The 13,411-nt window shown below is 52.5% G+C and overlaps 2 protein-coding genes across 2 annotated transcripts; one reads left to right on the forward strand and one right to left on the reverse strand.

The window, feature by feature from the left end:
- Window positions 1-89: 89 nt before the first annotated feature.
- On the forward strand, window positions 90-4,492 carry LOC136752530 (galactose-3-O-sulfotransferase 3). The gene is made up of 3 exons (XM_066707933.1): window positions 90-1,082; window positions 1,949-2,248; window positions 2,419-4,492. The coding sequence occupies exons 1-3, from the start codon at window positions 964-966 to the stop codon at window positions 3,338-3,340; spliced, it is 1,341 nt and encodes a 446-aa protein (XP_066564030.1). The 5' UTR covers window positions 90-963; the 3' UTR covers window positions 3,341-4,492.
- On the reverse strand, window positions 3,558-13,320 carry LOC136752529 (cysteine protease atg4da). Its single transcript, XM_066707932.1, has 11 exons — window positions 13,043-13,320; window positions 9,515-9,787; window positions 9,294-9,377; window positions 8,560-8,733; window positions 7,991-8,336; window positions 7,839-7,903; window positions 7,599-7,747; window positions 7,438-7,516; window positions 7,244-7,320; window positions 6,950-7,069; window positions 3,558-6,596 (listed from the first exon to the last, which is right to left on the reverse strand). The coding sequence occupies exons 2-11, from the start codon at window positions 9,708-9,710 to the stop codon at window positions 6,414-6,416; spliced, it is 1,473 nt and encodes a 490-aa protein (XP_066564029.1). The 5' UTR covers window positions 9,711-9,787; window positions 13,043-13,320; the 3' UTR covers window positions 3,558-6,413.
- Between the last annotated feature and the right edge of the window lie 91 nt (window positions 13,321-13,411).

Genomic DNA, 13,411 nt, shown 5'->3' on the forward strand with positions numbered 1-13,411 from the left:
AACCGGTACTGTATATATGTTAGTGTCCACTGTTGCATGTAAGTAGATGTATATGTAGAGCAGTATGTATGTAACAGTGGCACGCTGTACACTACACTAAACTGTATTATACAACACTGCATTATATAACACTACAGCGCTGCACTACCCTCTATTATTGTAGTACAAAACCGAACTGGTGAGAGTACTTCTACCCTAGCTGAACAGACCATACAGTAGAACTCGCCCCCAAGACCAACTAAGCCATTTATACATCATAACCCACTTAATATGTAAATACGGAAAAGGGAAAGTGTTGGCACAGGACAGCCACAAGTGTGGGAAGAAAAAATGGCCCAGGCTGTCATTCAGGGCCAGAGAAGATCGTACGAGAGCAAGAAACACCCCAGGGGGCTAAACGTGTCACCAGGGAGAGAGAGGTGTGGGAGGGGACAATTAGTGCTGCAGCCTTAGCTTTGGCCCATATACCTGCTTATTGTAACTGTACAGCACTGGTCCGTGCGTAGGTCTGTATGTATGTTTGTCAGCATCTCTGTGTCAGCGTGTCGTCTTCTAACCTGCTATCAGACAATACAAAAATAAAGGGGATTTTTATGTTCTTTCTTTTTCACATGCAATCCAAAGTTGGATCTCTCCTTGCGATACATCTAAAGAGATCAACACAATGATCAGCACAATGATCAGCATTCCTCCAGGTCAATCAATACACAGCACGGCAACAGCAAAGTTTCAGACACGATGTTCAGACACACGCTCCGTCAGAGACACGGCCGAGATGTTGCCCCTCGCTGACCACAGCAGCCCAAATCTGCTTGAGCCTGCTTACAGAGGTGAGGCGAGGTCTCCTGGGGTGATCTCATAAGACCAGGATCCCGCCCCTCCGCCTCCTCCTGCTGCCGCCACACAGGGTAGACCTCATTCTCTGCCAGAGCGTGTAGGTGCCGTGTGGCCAGGGCAGCAGACATGAGCCCAGGTTGCGTCTCGGCCAAACTGTGGTGGTTTCTCCTCGCCGGGCTGCTGGTCGCGCTCGCCCTCACCGCAGTGCTGCTGCTGTTGGCAGGACAGTCGCTCCAGTATATGAGGTAGGCCGTGCTCCCTCCATCCACTCATCTCTCTCTCTCTCCACCTTCCCCTGCTCCTCAGAAATAGATGTGCTCGTGACAGGCTATGGTTTTGTTTCCTTTTTTTATACGTTCTACAGCTGGAAAACGGGTGTCGCTCATCTTGTGCACATGGAATTTATTGCATTATTGTGTTTTAGTCAGGATTGTGTTGTTTTTCTCCTGTCCCCCCCTCAAAGCCTATTAATTAAAGTAATTGCTAGCTGCACACTTCCCCTCCACACTACGGCCGAAGCCCCCGATGACACGCAGCAGGGTGGCGCAGATGCCGGGAACAACATGTCGTTTTTGATCACAGATCTCTAACTGCACAGGAATGGTCACGGATCCCGATCCTTCCCAGGCCATTGGCAAGCTAGAGTTTGTGTAGTTGCCAAAACCTGCCAAACCTGGCCAAACCAGGCCCCATGCTGCCTAGCTGAAGTAGAGGACCGTCCATCTCCGCAATTGTAGTAAAGCTCATTTGAGCAGTGAGATTATGCAGAAATAATAACCGGCACACTTAAGACAATAGAGAACATAAGAAAGTGTCCAATCGAGAGGAGGCCATTTGCCCCATCGTGCTTGTTTGGTGTCCATTAATAACTGAGTGATCCAGGGATCCTATCCAGTCTGTTTTTGAATGTTCCCAAATTTTCAGCTTCTACCACATCGCTGGGGAGTTTGTTCAGATCGTGACGCCTCTCTGCACTTCCATGTAGTGCAGTGATGTGTTGCAACAGGCCAGAGAAAGTGTGCAAAAAGAAGAATTTACTTTTTCCTCCACAAAGATGGAGCTTAACCACGACCTTAACCTTATGCCTGTTTCTCACCCTTTTGTGGTCCAGGGATAGAAGCATGACACCGGTGGGGAATCCTCACAGTGCCACCCCCAGCAGAGCCCAGGACATGTCACCTGGGGGGCTCCACAGAGAGGGAGAGGGGCAGTCCGGGCTGGGCTTCACTTGGGACCCCCTCCCCTCCCGCCCTCCCCGGCAGAGCCGCCGACGTCACCACCACATCGTCTTCCTGAAGACGCACAAGACCGGGGGCAGCACGGTGCAGAACCTGTTGTTCCGCCTGGCAGAGAAGGAGGGCCTCACTTTCGCCTTCCCCTACTTCACCTACCAGTTCGGCTACCCACAGAGGTATGGCACCAATGGGCACCCGAGCTCAGGCCGCATCACACACATGAATGTCTTGTGTGCGTGATGCAAAGCGGTTTGCGGGGATACATTACTATCCCAATCTGTCATTCCCTAAAACACTATTCCTGCCTCGTTCCCACCCATTGACAAGTCGTCCCCCTGTCCGCCAGGTTCCGGGAGGAGTTCGTGGACGAGCTGCCGCCGGGCGCCTCGCAGTTCGACATCCTGTGCAGCCACATGCGGCTGGACCTGCCCCAGCTGCGGCGCATGATGCCCGCCGACAGCATCTACCTCACCATCCTGCGAGACCCGGTCAGCACCTTCGAGTCTGTCTTCAGCTACTACGCCTCCATGGTGCCAGCCTTCACGCTGGTGCAGAACCGGGCGAGCGATTCCCCCGGCGGTCCCGACCAGCGGCAGCTCCTCGCAGCCTTCCTGGCGTCGCCCGAGTCCTACTACGACCCCGCAGACCCGAGCAACGGCCTGGCCCGGAACCCCATGACCTTCGACCTGGGTCTCGGCCCCCGCGAGTGGAACGCCAGCTGGGCGGGGGAGCTGGCAAAGCTGGCAGAGGCGTTCCACCTGGTAATGATCGCCAAGCACTTCGATGAGTCGCTGGTGCTCCTCAAGGAGCTGCTGCAGCTGGACTACCAGGACCTGGTGTATGTGGAGCTCAACGCCCGGCCCGGGCCCGACCGAGCCCAGCCCGACGAGGAGCTGCGCGCCCGGGTCCGGTCCTGGAATGCCCTGGATGTGCTCCTCTACGAGCACTTCTCGCGGCTCTTCTGGGAGAAGGCGCGGCGCTACGGGCTGCGGCGGCTGGCGGAGGGCGTACGGGAGCTGAGGGCGCTGGCAAGGCGGACGCGGCGGCGCTGTCTGCAAAGAGAGGGCGTCCCCCCTGGGGAGCTGGAGGACCTGCTGCGGCCCTGGCAGCCCAACTCCGCCACCATCCTGGGCTACGACCTGCGGGGCAACCTGAGTGCGCAGGAGCAGGGCTCGTGTCTGCGGCTGGTGCTGCCCGAGCTGCAGTACCACTCCTACCTGTACTTCCAGCAGTACGGCCGGGATCTGAGGTTGGTGCCGGCCGGTTGAACCATCCTGCGCCAGATGAGCACAGAACATCGATTTCCCAGACATTGCTTCACTCTCAAGTATTGCAGTGTGTGGCCTATGGATCAAATGCTGACTGGAAGACCAAACGCCCCAGAACCAACCAATCTAGCCTGCCTAACCCCCCCACATGGTCCGAGAGTAAAATCTGCTGTTACTGCAGTTGTACAAACACACACAAGGACTGACAAAGAGCACAGACATTTTTTAAACTAATTTATTGTTATTGAGCATTTTGTACAAACACTTCCTGTAAAGATACAGCAGGGACAATTAGTCTGCTTTGAGAAATTGTGTATTTTTTTCTTCCCCGTTCTTCATAAAATACAACCGATTGCAGAAGGAAAACTAGTCGACAACTTCAGATTGAGAAAAAAAGTGTTTCGGACTTTCTATACAGCGTTCGATTTAACATCACATATTCATAAATTATATGTCTCTTAAAAACCCAGGCAAGTTTACACAGTCGATCCGCCGCTCGGAGGGATGGGACAGACGGGTGGACGGGAAGCGTCCCTTCGACTCTCGCTTCTCTCACATCCCGTTGTGTGCGCTCTCTCAGATTGTCGTTAAGTGCTGCTGGGATTATCATCATCGGCCAGATTAGGTGAAAATCCATTTCCATTATGGGACTTTCGGCAAACCGGACAGGAAGTCGATGAGGGGAAGCCAATTAGCATCACACTGTGCCCCTCGGCAGCAAACTATACACCCAGCGAACACCAGCCCAGCCCAGAGATTCAAGAAGCATCTCGCGTGCAGGAGAGCGATTCCCCGAGGCCCGGGTCTGGAACTGCCGAGTGACAGTTCTGTCCTCATGAAACGGAGCCCCTGCCTTCCCGTCTCCGAAACCCCCCCAATTTGGCAAAAAACGGTGATGGCGGATAACCACAAAGCTCACAGACAACAGGATAGACAGTGCAAACAATAAAAAGGAAAAAGCAGCAAAAATCTACAGCTTGAATTGACCCGTTTCTTCCTCCGAGTGTTTGCGTTTTTTATTGCACAGATCGGATGCGTCCCCCAGGCCTTGGGTCGGGCGCAGGGTCCTGTACTGCCCTGTATGCCCTGTAACCCGCGCACGAGGGGTCATGTTGACGTCGCACTTAAGGTCTGGGCTCGGAGGTGTGAAATGACACGCCCACCCCGACCAAAGAGAGGCTGAGGACCTGATTTGGCGATCAAGAGGGAAAGGGAAACCGAATGCAGTGGTGAAGACACGAGTTAGGGAGCTCCTTCCTCATGTAAAAGCTTTCCGATAAAGATTGTGGTTTGCTAGAGAGTACATTAGCCCTTAAAGCTGAAGAGCAGTGAGCAGATTGAGGAAATAAACAGACTCCCTCTCTCGTCGCTACAGTGCAGAGCGGTGAGAGAAAGAAAGGAGTGTTCTCCCCCCTCTTTTATCTGGGTGGCGCGGTCATTTTCGGAGCAACCGAGACCTCGGAGGTCAGGTAGTGCGGAGGAATTAGCTGCAGTGCGATCATTTGCTGGTGTAATGTTGCCCATGATGAAACCCCACAATAAATATGAATAATAAAAAAATAAACCCTGCCGAAGCGACGCTCAAGAGCTTCTGCAGGACGAATGAACAAGTGTGCTGTGTGGTCTCTTTATTCAACACAGCGGGACCCCCACCCTGCTCCTGGGGACCCCCATCCCCTGCCGCTTCACATTCCAGCCCGGCCTTGAAATATTTTTTTATCTGAACCTTTAACTAGACAAAGAACCGGCACAGCCATTCAATCTTAAACCATCAGGAATCTCGCGTGCAGTGTAAACGATTACACAACAGCCGCATTCAAGGTCATATTCACCAATTAAGGGACCCAATCATGTTGTTCCAATTAAGCAATTAAGAGCTAGGCTAGAACCAAAACCGTGAAGGGCAGTGGGTCCCCAGAACAATGGCGAAGAACCACTGATTCAACATTGTCTCTCAGCTACGACCAGATCCAGCAAAGGTAATGGGGGGTTTACAGTGCTGGACCCCAGTGCCCCCGCTTAGTTCTGGGAACAAATTAGAGTGCAAAGGTCAGTTAAATAAGCCAAAGCATAACTTAATGATAAAGAAGGAAATAAACCCACAGACATGCAGCTCTCAGTGTAACTCAGGGCTGCGTTGGACCCTCGAGAGGTTTTATAAAAAGATAAAAGGACATGGTTTGCGGGACATGGCTGATTCCTGGAAGTGCCGTCTCGGAGTAGCCGGAGAAGTCTATCTCTCCGCTCCGATCTTCGCGAAGCCAGCTGATCCCAGAGGTGCTCCACACACAGGATGAGTTTGCCATACTGTGCAGCAGGGGGAGAGGGTGCAGTCTGTGAGATGAATTCTCTAGCTTCATCCTCAGCCCAGACTGGCAGCGGAGGGGCGGGGCATCTCACAAAAGCGATGTTAATTAGTGTTAAAAGCAGTGGAAGCACCTAGTGAAGTGAAACTAATAAAATCAATAATAATAATAATAATAATAATAAATAAATAAATAAAACTGACCTCCTAGGTTCAAACTCAATGGATAAAAATTCTCCCACTCTGACATACTCTATTTCGTCAAGAGCAGCTTTGGTGTCTTGGCTCTAATCTAATCCCAACCCCCCCACCCCGAGTAATGGACTGTCCTGGCAAAAAATAAATCAAATCCATCTTCTCTGCTCGAGGCTTTCACCCGGACTGAGCAACTATGGGCAACCGTCAGGGGACAGGGTGGCAGCGGGGGGTCTGACCCATGACATCGGAACATAAGTTAACATTAATAATAATAATATTATTATTATTATTATTATTATTAATAATAATAATAGGGCAGAGACGGGCAAGAGCGACTCTTCCATTGCATTCTATTCAATATCAAGTCTTGGCTACAAATCCTTTATTCCATTCGTCTCCAGGAGCAAAGGCCAATTAAGCAATTAAGATCTGTAGTGGGGCAGACAAGAAGAGCCAAAAGTGCCTGCTCCTGTAATAGAGCCGACAGCCTGAGGGAGTGCAGTGCCGGAGGGTGGGGGGACTCTAGGGGCTCCAGTGTTCTGTTGTAGTGAGGCATGGGGGGGGGCGCCGTCACAGGAAGACGAAGTCGTCCGTGCTGCTCCTCTTGTTGCGCGGCAGCTGGGCCGGGGGCAGGATGTGGGGGCTGTGCTCTGGGGGGGTGGCGCTCCACTCGTCCAGCCCGTAGTCCTGCCCCCGGCCCTCAGCGAAGGTGAAGATGGGGTACTTCTCCTTGGAGGATGAGGACGACAGCACCTGTGACGGGGGGGAGGGGGACGGACGGACACAGACCGAGTCAATACCGGCGAATCACAGTGGCTCTCGTGTCCCCATACGTCACTCAAGGGTAACTCCCCCACACCCCCAATCAGCCCAAGAGAATAAACAACCAGCCCGCCATTGTTTAATTCTGCATTATTCAGGCACTGTCCCCCAGGTTCCATTAACCCCCCACAGCCAGGAGGGAGACCAATTAAGCAATTAAAGAGATGGAACGCACAGAGAATTCTCAGAATGCATGGCCACACTCTCGCCTCCCCCACCCCTTTGCGGCATCACAGCCAAGCCCCAGAGGACCCCCCGCCGGGCCGAGGCGACCCGCAACTCACTGCGGTGACGGCCGAACACAGCGACTCGAAGTCCTTCTTGCTCTTGGCGTAGAAGCCGATGGTGCAGCTGGGGTCCATGCGGCTGAAGCTCATCTTTCGCGGAGAGTTACAGTGAAACGACTGGGAGGGAGGGAGAGGGAAACGCAATACAATACAGGTCAATCAAAGGTCTGCATTCTGTCACAGTAAAGCATTAAAAGCATTCCAACACCCTGCAATTTTGTGTGCGTCTCCATCTCTCTCCCTCTCCTTCTCTCTGCGCCTCTCTCTGCCTCTCCCTCTCCCTCTTCTCACCTCCAGTGGAAATTGGTCTTTAGTGACGTCCACCACGGACTGACAGTAGTGCGGGTCCAAGTAGAGCAGCTGCTCGTCTGTGGCGCCGGGGGGGGTTAGGGTTAGAGAGAAGCAAGCGTCAAAGAGGGAAGACTGCCACATTCACGTTAACCCTCCACCACCCACACAGCCACGGCCCGCCGCCCAGCTCTCACCTTGGAAGCCGATGAAGTAGAGCGAGTGTTTGGGTTTGCCGCCGATAATGCCGATGCAGCAGTCGAGCCTGAGGATGTCCTGCGGCGAGAGGGAGGAGCGGCGTGAGGCGGTGGGTGCGTGTCCGTGTGCGTGTATAGCGTGTGCACGGCAGGCACAGTACCTTGACGCACTCGGTGTAGACGGGGTTGAGGCTCTCCCCGCCGAGTCGCACCGGGACCAGGATGACGACGGACTTCCACTCCGCGCCGGGCAGCGCCGGGCCTTCGGACCCGCCGGGCTCGCACAGCCGCAGCACGTCACCCTTGTACACTGCGGACACGGGACACACACGGGTCACTCACACGGCCGCCCACAGGCATGGCTGCCCGCCACACCGGAGGCGATACCACAAGCCACTCACCTGTACAGTCCTGAGCCACATACACCACCAGGCCGCGGGTCTCGGAGGAGTTCGCCACGGCTTTCCTGTGGAGACAAACACCGCTGTCAGGAGAGACTTCTCAGATCTCGGTATAGCAGCAGGACGAGGTGGGGCTGGCACCAGTCTCTTACCGGATGATGTGAGCCACGATGGATGGCCCGTACCAGTCCCCGGCCCTCTTCCCCGAGCTCTTGCCCAGCTCCACCAGCTGGTGCACCCCGAAGGGGGCGTGGGGGTGATCCCCAAACCAGGACACCAGTCGGCGGTGCGTGGCCTCAGCCTGGCGGTCCCGGCTGGACTCTGTGCGCCGCAGCCCCCGGGCTGGCCCCTCGCCCCCCGTGCTGCGGCCCCGGGGAGGGAGGGATGGCATTCGGACGGGCGCGCCGAGGGAAGGTCCGGTCCCATGCGACGGCGAGTGCGGCTTCAGCACCTCCATGTCCACGTCTGCCAACTGCAGCGCATCCGGCCAGGTCCACTCTGAAACACACAGCCTGTTACACAGCGCCGTGCACCCACGTCACACACACACACACACACTTGGGAATCTGGCACCAGAAATAAAACCCTGTTGAGCTCGAGAGGGGTTTGGGGATTCCAATCTCCCAATCGCATCATCTGGCCTGGATCAGCCCCGCGGCTCTTCCCGCACGGGTGTCAGGAGGTGTGCGAGAGTGAGGCTGAGGGGCTGGCGGGGGCTGACCTGGGGGCAGGAAGTGAGCCAGCAGGCCCTGGGCCAGCAGCATCTGTCCGCTGCGCAGCATGCAGCCCCAGCCGCAGTCGGTGGTCCAGGCCGAGCCATCCAGCTGCTGGAACTCGCGCCGGTACGTCAGCCACAGCCGCGACACGAAGTCCCGCCGGAAACGGTCCACCGCGTCTGCACACGAGGGAGAGAGGGAGATGGACAGGTGTGTAGTTGCGTGTCACAGACAGAGGGGGGCTCCAGTGAGCTCTGTCTTGAGAGAGGATCTCCACCAGCATTTTGGTGTTCTGCTGGTCAGTTTATGATATCTTACAGTAATTACATGGACTATATATATATATACTTTGTAATATATTTACACCCCCCGACATTATTATTATTAATCGTTTATATCTCAATTTCAATGCTTTAGCAACCCATTATATACGGCATGCCAATAAAGCACCTTAAAGAGATGCAGACTAACACGCACAGACAGATCTCAGCACCGCACAACGGAACTTCAGAGACATTCTAGAACCTCCCGGGCTGCCCCGCCCCTCGTGACTGACAGCTTGCGGCCGCCATGATGTTTTTTCTTTGCCAGACTAATAAATGAGGCGAAACAAGGTGGCAGGTTAGGCAAGATAACGGCGGTTTGTGAAATATTTTTTACGGGGCCGTGGAGTTCACCATCTATATTTGGACAGCAACAAACAACTAGACAGCGAGAGAGAGAGAGACCGCGGACCCACCTTCGTGATTGAGCAGGTAGGTCCGGCCCAGCAGGATCAGGGGGGACGTCTTGTTGAAGCTGGTTTTGGTTTTCACCGACCACCCTGGGAAACAATGGGCAACATGAACACCCAACACAACCGGCTCACACACTTATACAACACCGGCAGCCCACACCCAGGCAGTCAACCGCTCACATGTTTTGTATACAGGGATTAAGAGCCACGGTGACACCACTGACCGTATTTGACGTTGTTCCAGGCGGATATCAGCTTGGCTTTGAACCGGTCCACCTCGTACGGCTCGCCCGCACGCACGCCCTCGTGGAGGAAGTGGTTCCGGTGGTCGCGGGGCGGTCTTCTGGCAGCCGGGGGCCCCAGCTCCTCCTGCTGGGCCCCGCCCCGGTACTGCGCTGCGCTCGGGGACACCGAGTTCATGGCCTCAGCGGCTCGCTAGGGGGGGTGCTCCTCTCCTGGCTGCTCTCTGACCGGGGACCTCTCATCGCTAGAGCCACCTGGGGAGAGGATAGGAACATAAGTTTACAGACGAGAGGAGGCCATTCGCCCCATCGTGCTCGTTTGGTGTCCATTAATAACTAAGTGATCCAAGGATCCTATCCAGTCTGTTTTTGAATGTTCCCAAATTGTTTCTTCAACCACATCGCTGGGGAGTTTGTTCAGATTGTGTCTCAGTCTCTCAGTAGGACATTCCCTTCAGACCTGGAATAAGTCTGGTTGCTCTCCTCTGAACTGCCTCTAGAGCAGCGATATCTTTCTTGAAGTGTGGAGCCCAGAACTGTCCACAGTATCCAGATGAGCTCTAACTAGTGCATTGTACAGTCTGAACATCACTGCCCTTGTTCTCAATTCTACACTTTTGACAATATACCCTAGCATTGTGTTTGCCTTTTTTATTGCTTCACACACTGTTTGGATGGAGAAAGTGAGGAGTCCACATAAACTCCTAGGTCTTTCTCATGCGTTACTTCATCCAGTTCTATTCCTCCCATAGTGTAATTATAGTGGACATTTTTATTACCTGCATGTAATACCTTGCACTTGTCCACATTGAATTTCATCTGCCAGGTGTCGGCCCACAACTGAATATTATCCAAGTCCCTTTGAATAGCCTGTGCTGCCAAATTAGCTCAGCAGATACATCTATTTAGTATCATCTGCAAATTTGACAAGTTTGCGAACTATGACACAGGCGCTCACATTGAACGCTGAGAGTTATAGCATAGCTGTGGGAGTGCTAAACAGTGTGCATAAATGTGAAAGATACTGCACTTGTAGCAGTTATTCAATTACTGTGATAGATCTGGCTTCTGTTGGTTGCATGTTATGGTTATCTGTTCCCAGAGGGTATTGACGTTTATGAATGAAGCAGTTTTCTGAGATGTCAACCCTAATAATTCAAGATAACCGTTTCCATTTGTGTTCCTCTTCCCACAGAGGTTTAACAATGACGTTAATGGAGAAGTGTACCGGACAGGGGGATTGCTAAACCGAAACAAGCTTCACGAGAGCAGTCATTACAGCTTCTCGACAGAAACCCCACAGCGCAGCACTCATGCGTGGCCACAGAGTCGAGCGATCCCTGGCTCTGGGCCAAGAGGAACCGTGAACACATGTATGAAGGGAAATAAAACGACTCACTGTGGGGTTTCGAAGAAGAACGAGAAAAAATGAACACAGGGAATTCCCTCGTTGTAGACACGCAAGAGGCAGATTCCCACTGCTTTACATTTCAGCTCTTGAGTCGGGCTTGGAACAGAAAAATACCACAACAGAAGTGGATTTGGGTGGAGCGGACAGAGATGGGATTAGAATTGGACAAAAAGAACTTCCCTGGTTGCCAAAAACACACAACTTTTTTCATGCATGGGAAGGGGTCTTTGTAAGCAACGATTCCCATTAAAGCTGGATCCAGTTAAACAATTTTGCAGATTCTTGCCTATAGGCCAACAATAGGGGCTGCATACGGTGTCCCATGCTTGATGTACGTTTTCATGGACAGACATACGTGGCAATGAAATGTAATAGGGTCTGCCGTCGCCTTTCAGCCTAACCCAGCCAAATCACACATGAGCTCTGCCCCTGGCAAGACCCAGGACAGGAACAAGCTGTGACGCAATGGGAGATGGGTGTTGCACACTCTGTCTTCACCATCCCTAGGTAAAGCTTGAGAAACTGAGAAACTGCTTCTGTACAGCAGTGACTTTACAGAATAGATTACTGCGAGGTCGTCACATCATCTACCAGGCAGGGTTTCTCTCCTCGGGTCACAAGAGGTCAATCTGGTCCATGCGAGTGCTAGAATGAGCGATGCCGGTACATAGTTCACCATATCATCAGATATAATTGGAATTTTTCATTGGGAGTCTGGCCAACTTTAACTTTGTACTTGTTAGGCAGAACTTAATGCGGTCGCCCAACCCTCAAAATAACGCGGACATCTCTTTAGTCGGCAGGTAGCTTTCTGGCACCAGAGAAACCCGTGTGAATCAGCTGCCCTTTTTGTATAAGTTACCGCCACTTTGGCCGAGACAATGCGTGTATTGATGCGGGACACTTGTGACACAGCCATGCTGAAACACGAGACCTGCTGCCTCCTGCTACAAACTACAACTCTTTCTGCCGTGCTTACAGTAAGCTCGGGCGAGGCAGGCCAGACCTTTGCCAGCCGGGGAAAAGCCATGCTGAGCTTTAAAATGCCACATTTGTATACATCTAAGCAAGGCTCCAATTAAAGTAAACATTTCCTACCAGCAAGCACAACGATCCAGTCAGAACAAGACATACGGGACAACACACCATGGAAATGGACACTGACCCCACCACTGGATGAACCGCTTGATTGGTTGGTTTTGTGGCAGAATTGAAGTATAATTAACAAACGCACAGGGGGTGGGTGCCAACAAGACGAGGATGTATCCAGCACCCCCGACAGTGACCTGTATCCATTTACTCCTGGGTTCCTCTTGTCAGGTGGAAGCAACACAATGTTCTCCTGGCAGAGAGGGATTTCATCTCCAGCTCTGAACAATATAACTTTTCATTCGTGCCATTGTCTCCTTTGTGCTTTTCCTTGAAGATACAGTGTCGCCTGGGTAATTTGCACCTGTACATCTGAGCTAATAATGCGAAGCCCTGTGGCACAGTGATTCTCTGTTCTTGTGTAGTGTTCTTATCAGTTAACCAATTAGAACTTTGCCAATAATAACCAATTAGAACTTTACAAATAACCAATTAGAACTTTCCTAATGACAAGCCCCGCACCAGCCAGTCCTATACACAACAGAACAGGCGTTTAACTTCACACAATCAACATCACGTTCAGCCCACATTAAGTGCAATTCACGCTTGTCAACAACAGGGCTCAACAAGATACTAATTCTTTTAAAATCACTTTAAACACACAATTTGTGCGTCTCCCTGGATGGCGTGTAGTTTGGATATAAACGGTGACATTGGATGTACAGTACAGCACCTTTTCTACATTCACATTAAGTGGATTCTATGCAGGGGTAATTATTATATAGTTAATGTTACTTAAATGTCCCCATCTGTTATTGGTAGCGTCAGGAAGTGCCCCATTGTCAACGTGCACAACTTTGCAAAGCAACAGCGCGGTCTAAAGCACGTTTGCGGCGGTGAGCGGGTCAGACTCCCGCTGGATGACAGTCGCCGGGGCCGGTGCAGGCGTGGGGTTGAGCGGATGTGTGGACATCGACAGAGAGCAGGGGGTCCTCCGGCACCAGTCTTACCTCCAAACGAGCAGCACCATGATGTGAAAGCTGTCGCTGGCGATGTAGTTTCCTCTCAGCGTCACCAGCGGGAGCAGCGTCGGGAGACGGGGCTGTCTGGATCCGTTTCACTCGGTTTAAAACTCGGCTCACACTTAACCCATCTCTATAAGCCCGGCGGTGGCGGCGACACTGATTTGACACGTATTATTTCCCCATTTAAGTCATAAAAACATGACGAATACGCCGGGAGGGCTCGGCGCTGCTGCGGGCGCGATTTAAGCACTTCCTCTTCTCGCTTCCGGAGATTCTATCGCTTCTCTCCTCGACCCCGCCCACGGTGCATTGTGATTGGTTAACCGGCCGACATAGACGCGCACCTATTGGTTT

Source organism: Amia ocellicauda, chromosome 7 (genome assembly GCF_036373705.1).
Source record: "Amia ocellicauda isolate fAmiCal2 chromosome 7, fAmiCal2.hap1, whole genome shotgun sequence".
NCBI lineage: Eukaryota > Metazoa > Chordata > Actinopteri > Amiiformes > Amiidae > Amia > Amia ocellicauda.

Coding starts and splice junctions, on each gene's coding strand:
- LOC136752530 (XM_066707933.1), top strand. CDS start 964: ATGAGCCCAGGTTGCGTCTCGGCCAAACTGTGGTGGTTTCTCCTCGCC. Junction 1,083..1,948: donor CAGTCGCTCCAGTATATGAG/GTAGGCCGTGCT, acceptor TTTGTGGTCCAG/GGATAGAAGCATGACACCGG. Junction 2,249..2,418: donor CAGTTCGGCTACCCACAGAG/GTATGGCACCAA, acceptor CCTGTCCGCCAG/GTTCCGGGAGGAGTTCGTGG.
- LOC136752529 (XM_066707932.1), bottom strand. CDS start 9,710: ATGAACTCGGTGTCCCCGAGCGCAGCGCAGTACCGGGGCGGGGCCCAG. Junction 7,904..7,990: donor ATCGTGGCTCACATCATCCG/GTAAGAGACTGG, acceptor TTGTCTCCACAG/GAAAGCCGTGGCGAACTCCT. Junction 7,321..7,437: donor CTACTTCATCGGCTTCCAAG/GTGAGAGCTGGG, acceptor CCGGCGCCACAG/ACGAGCAGCTGCTCTACTTG.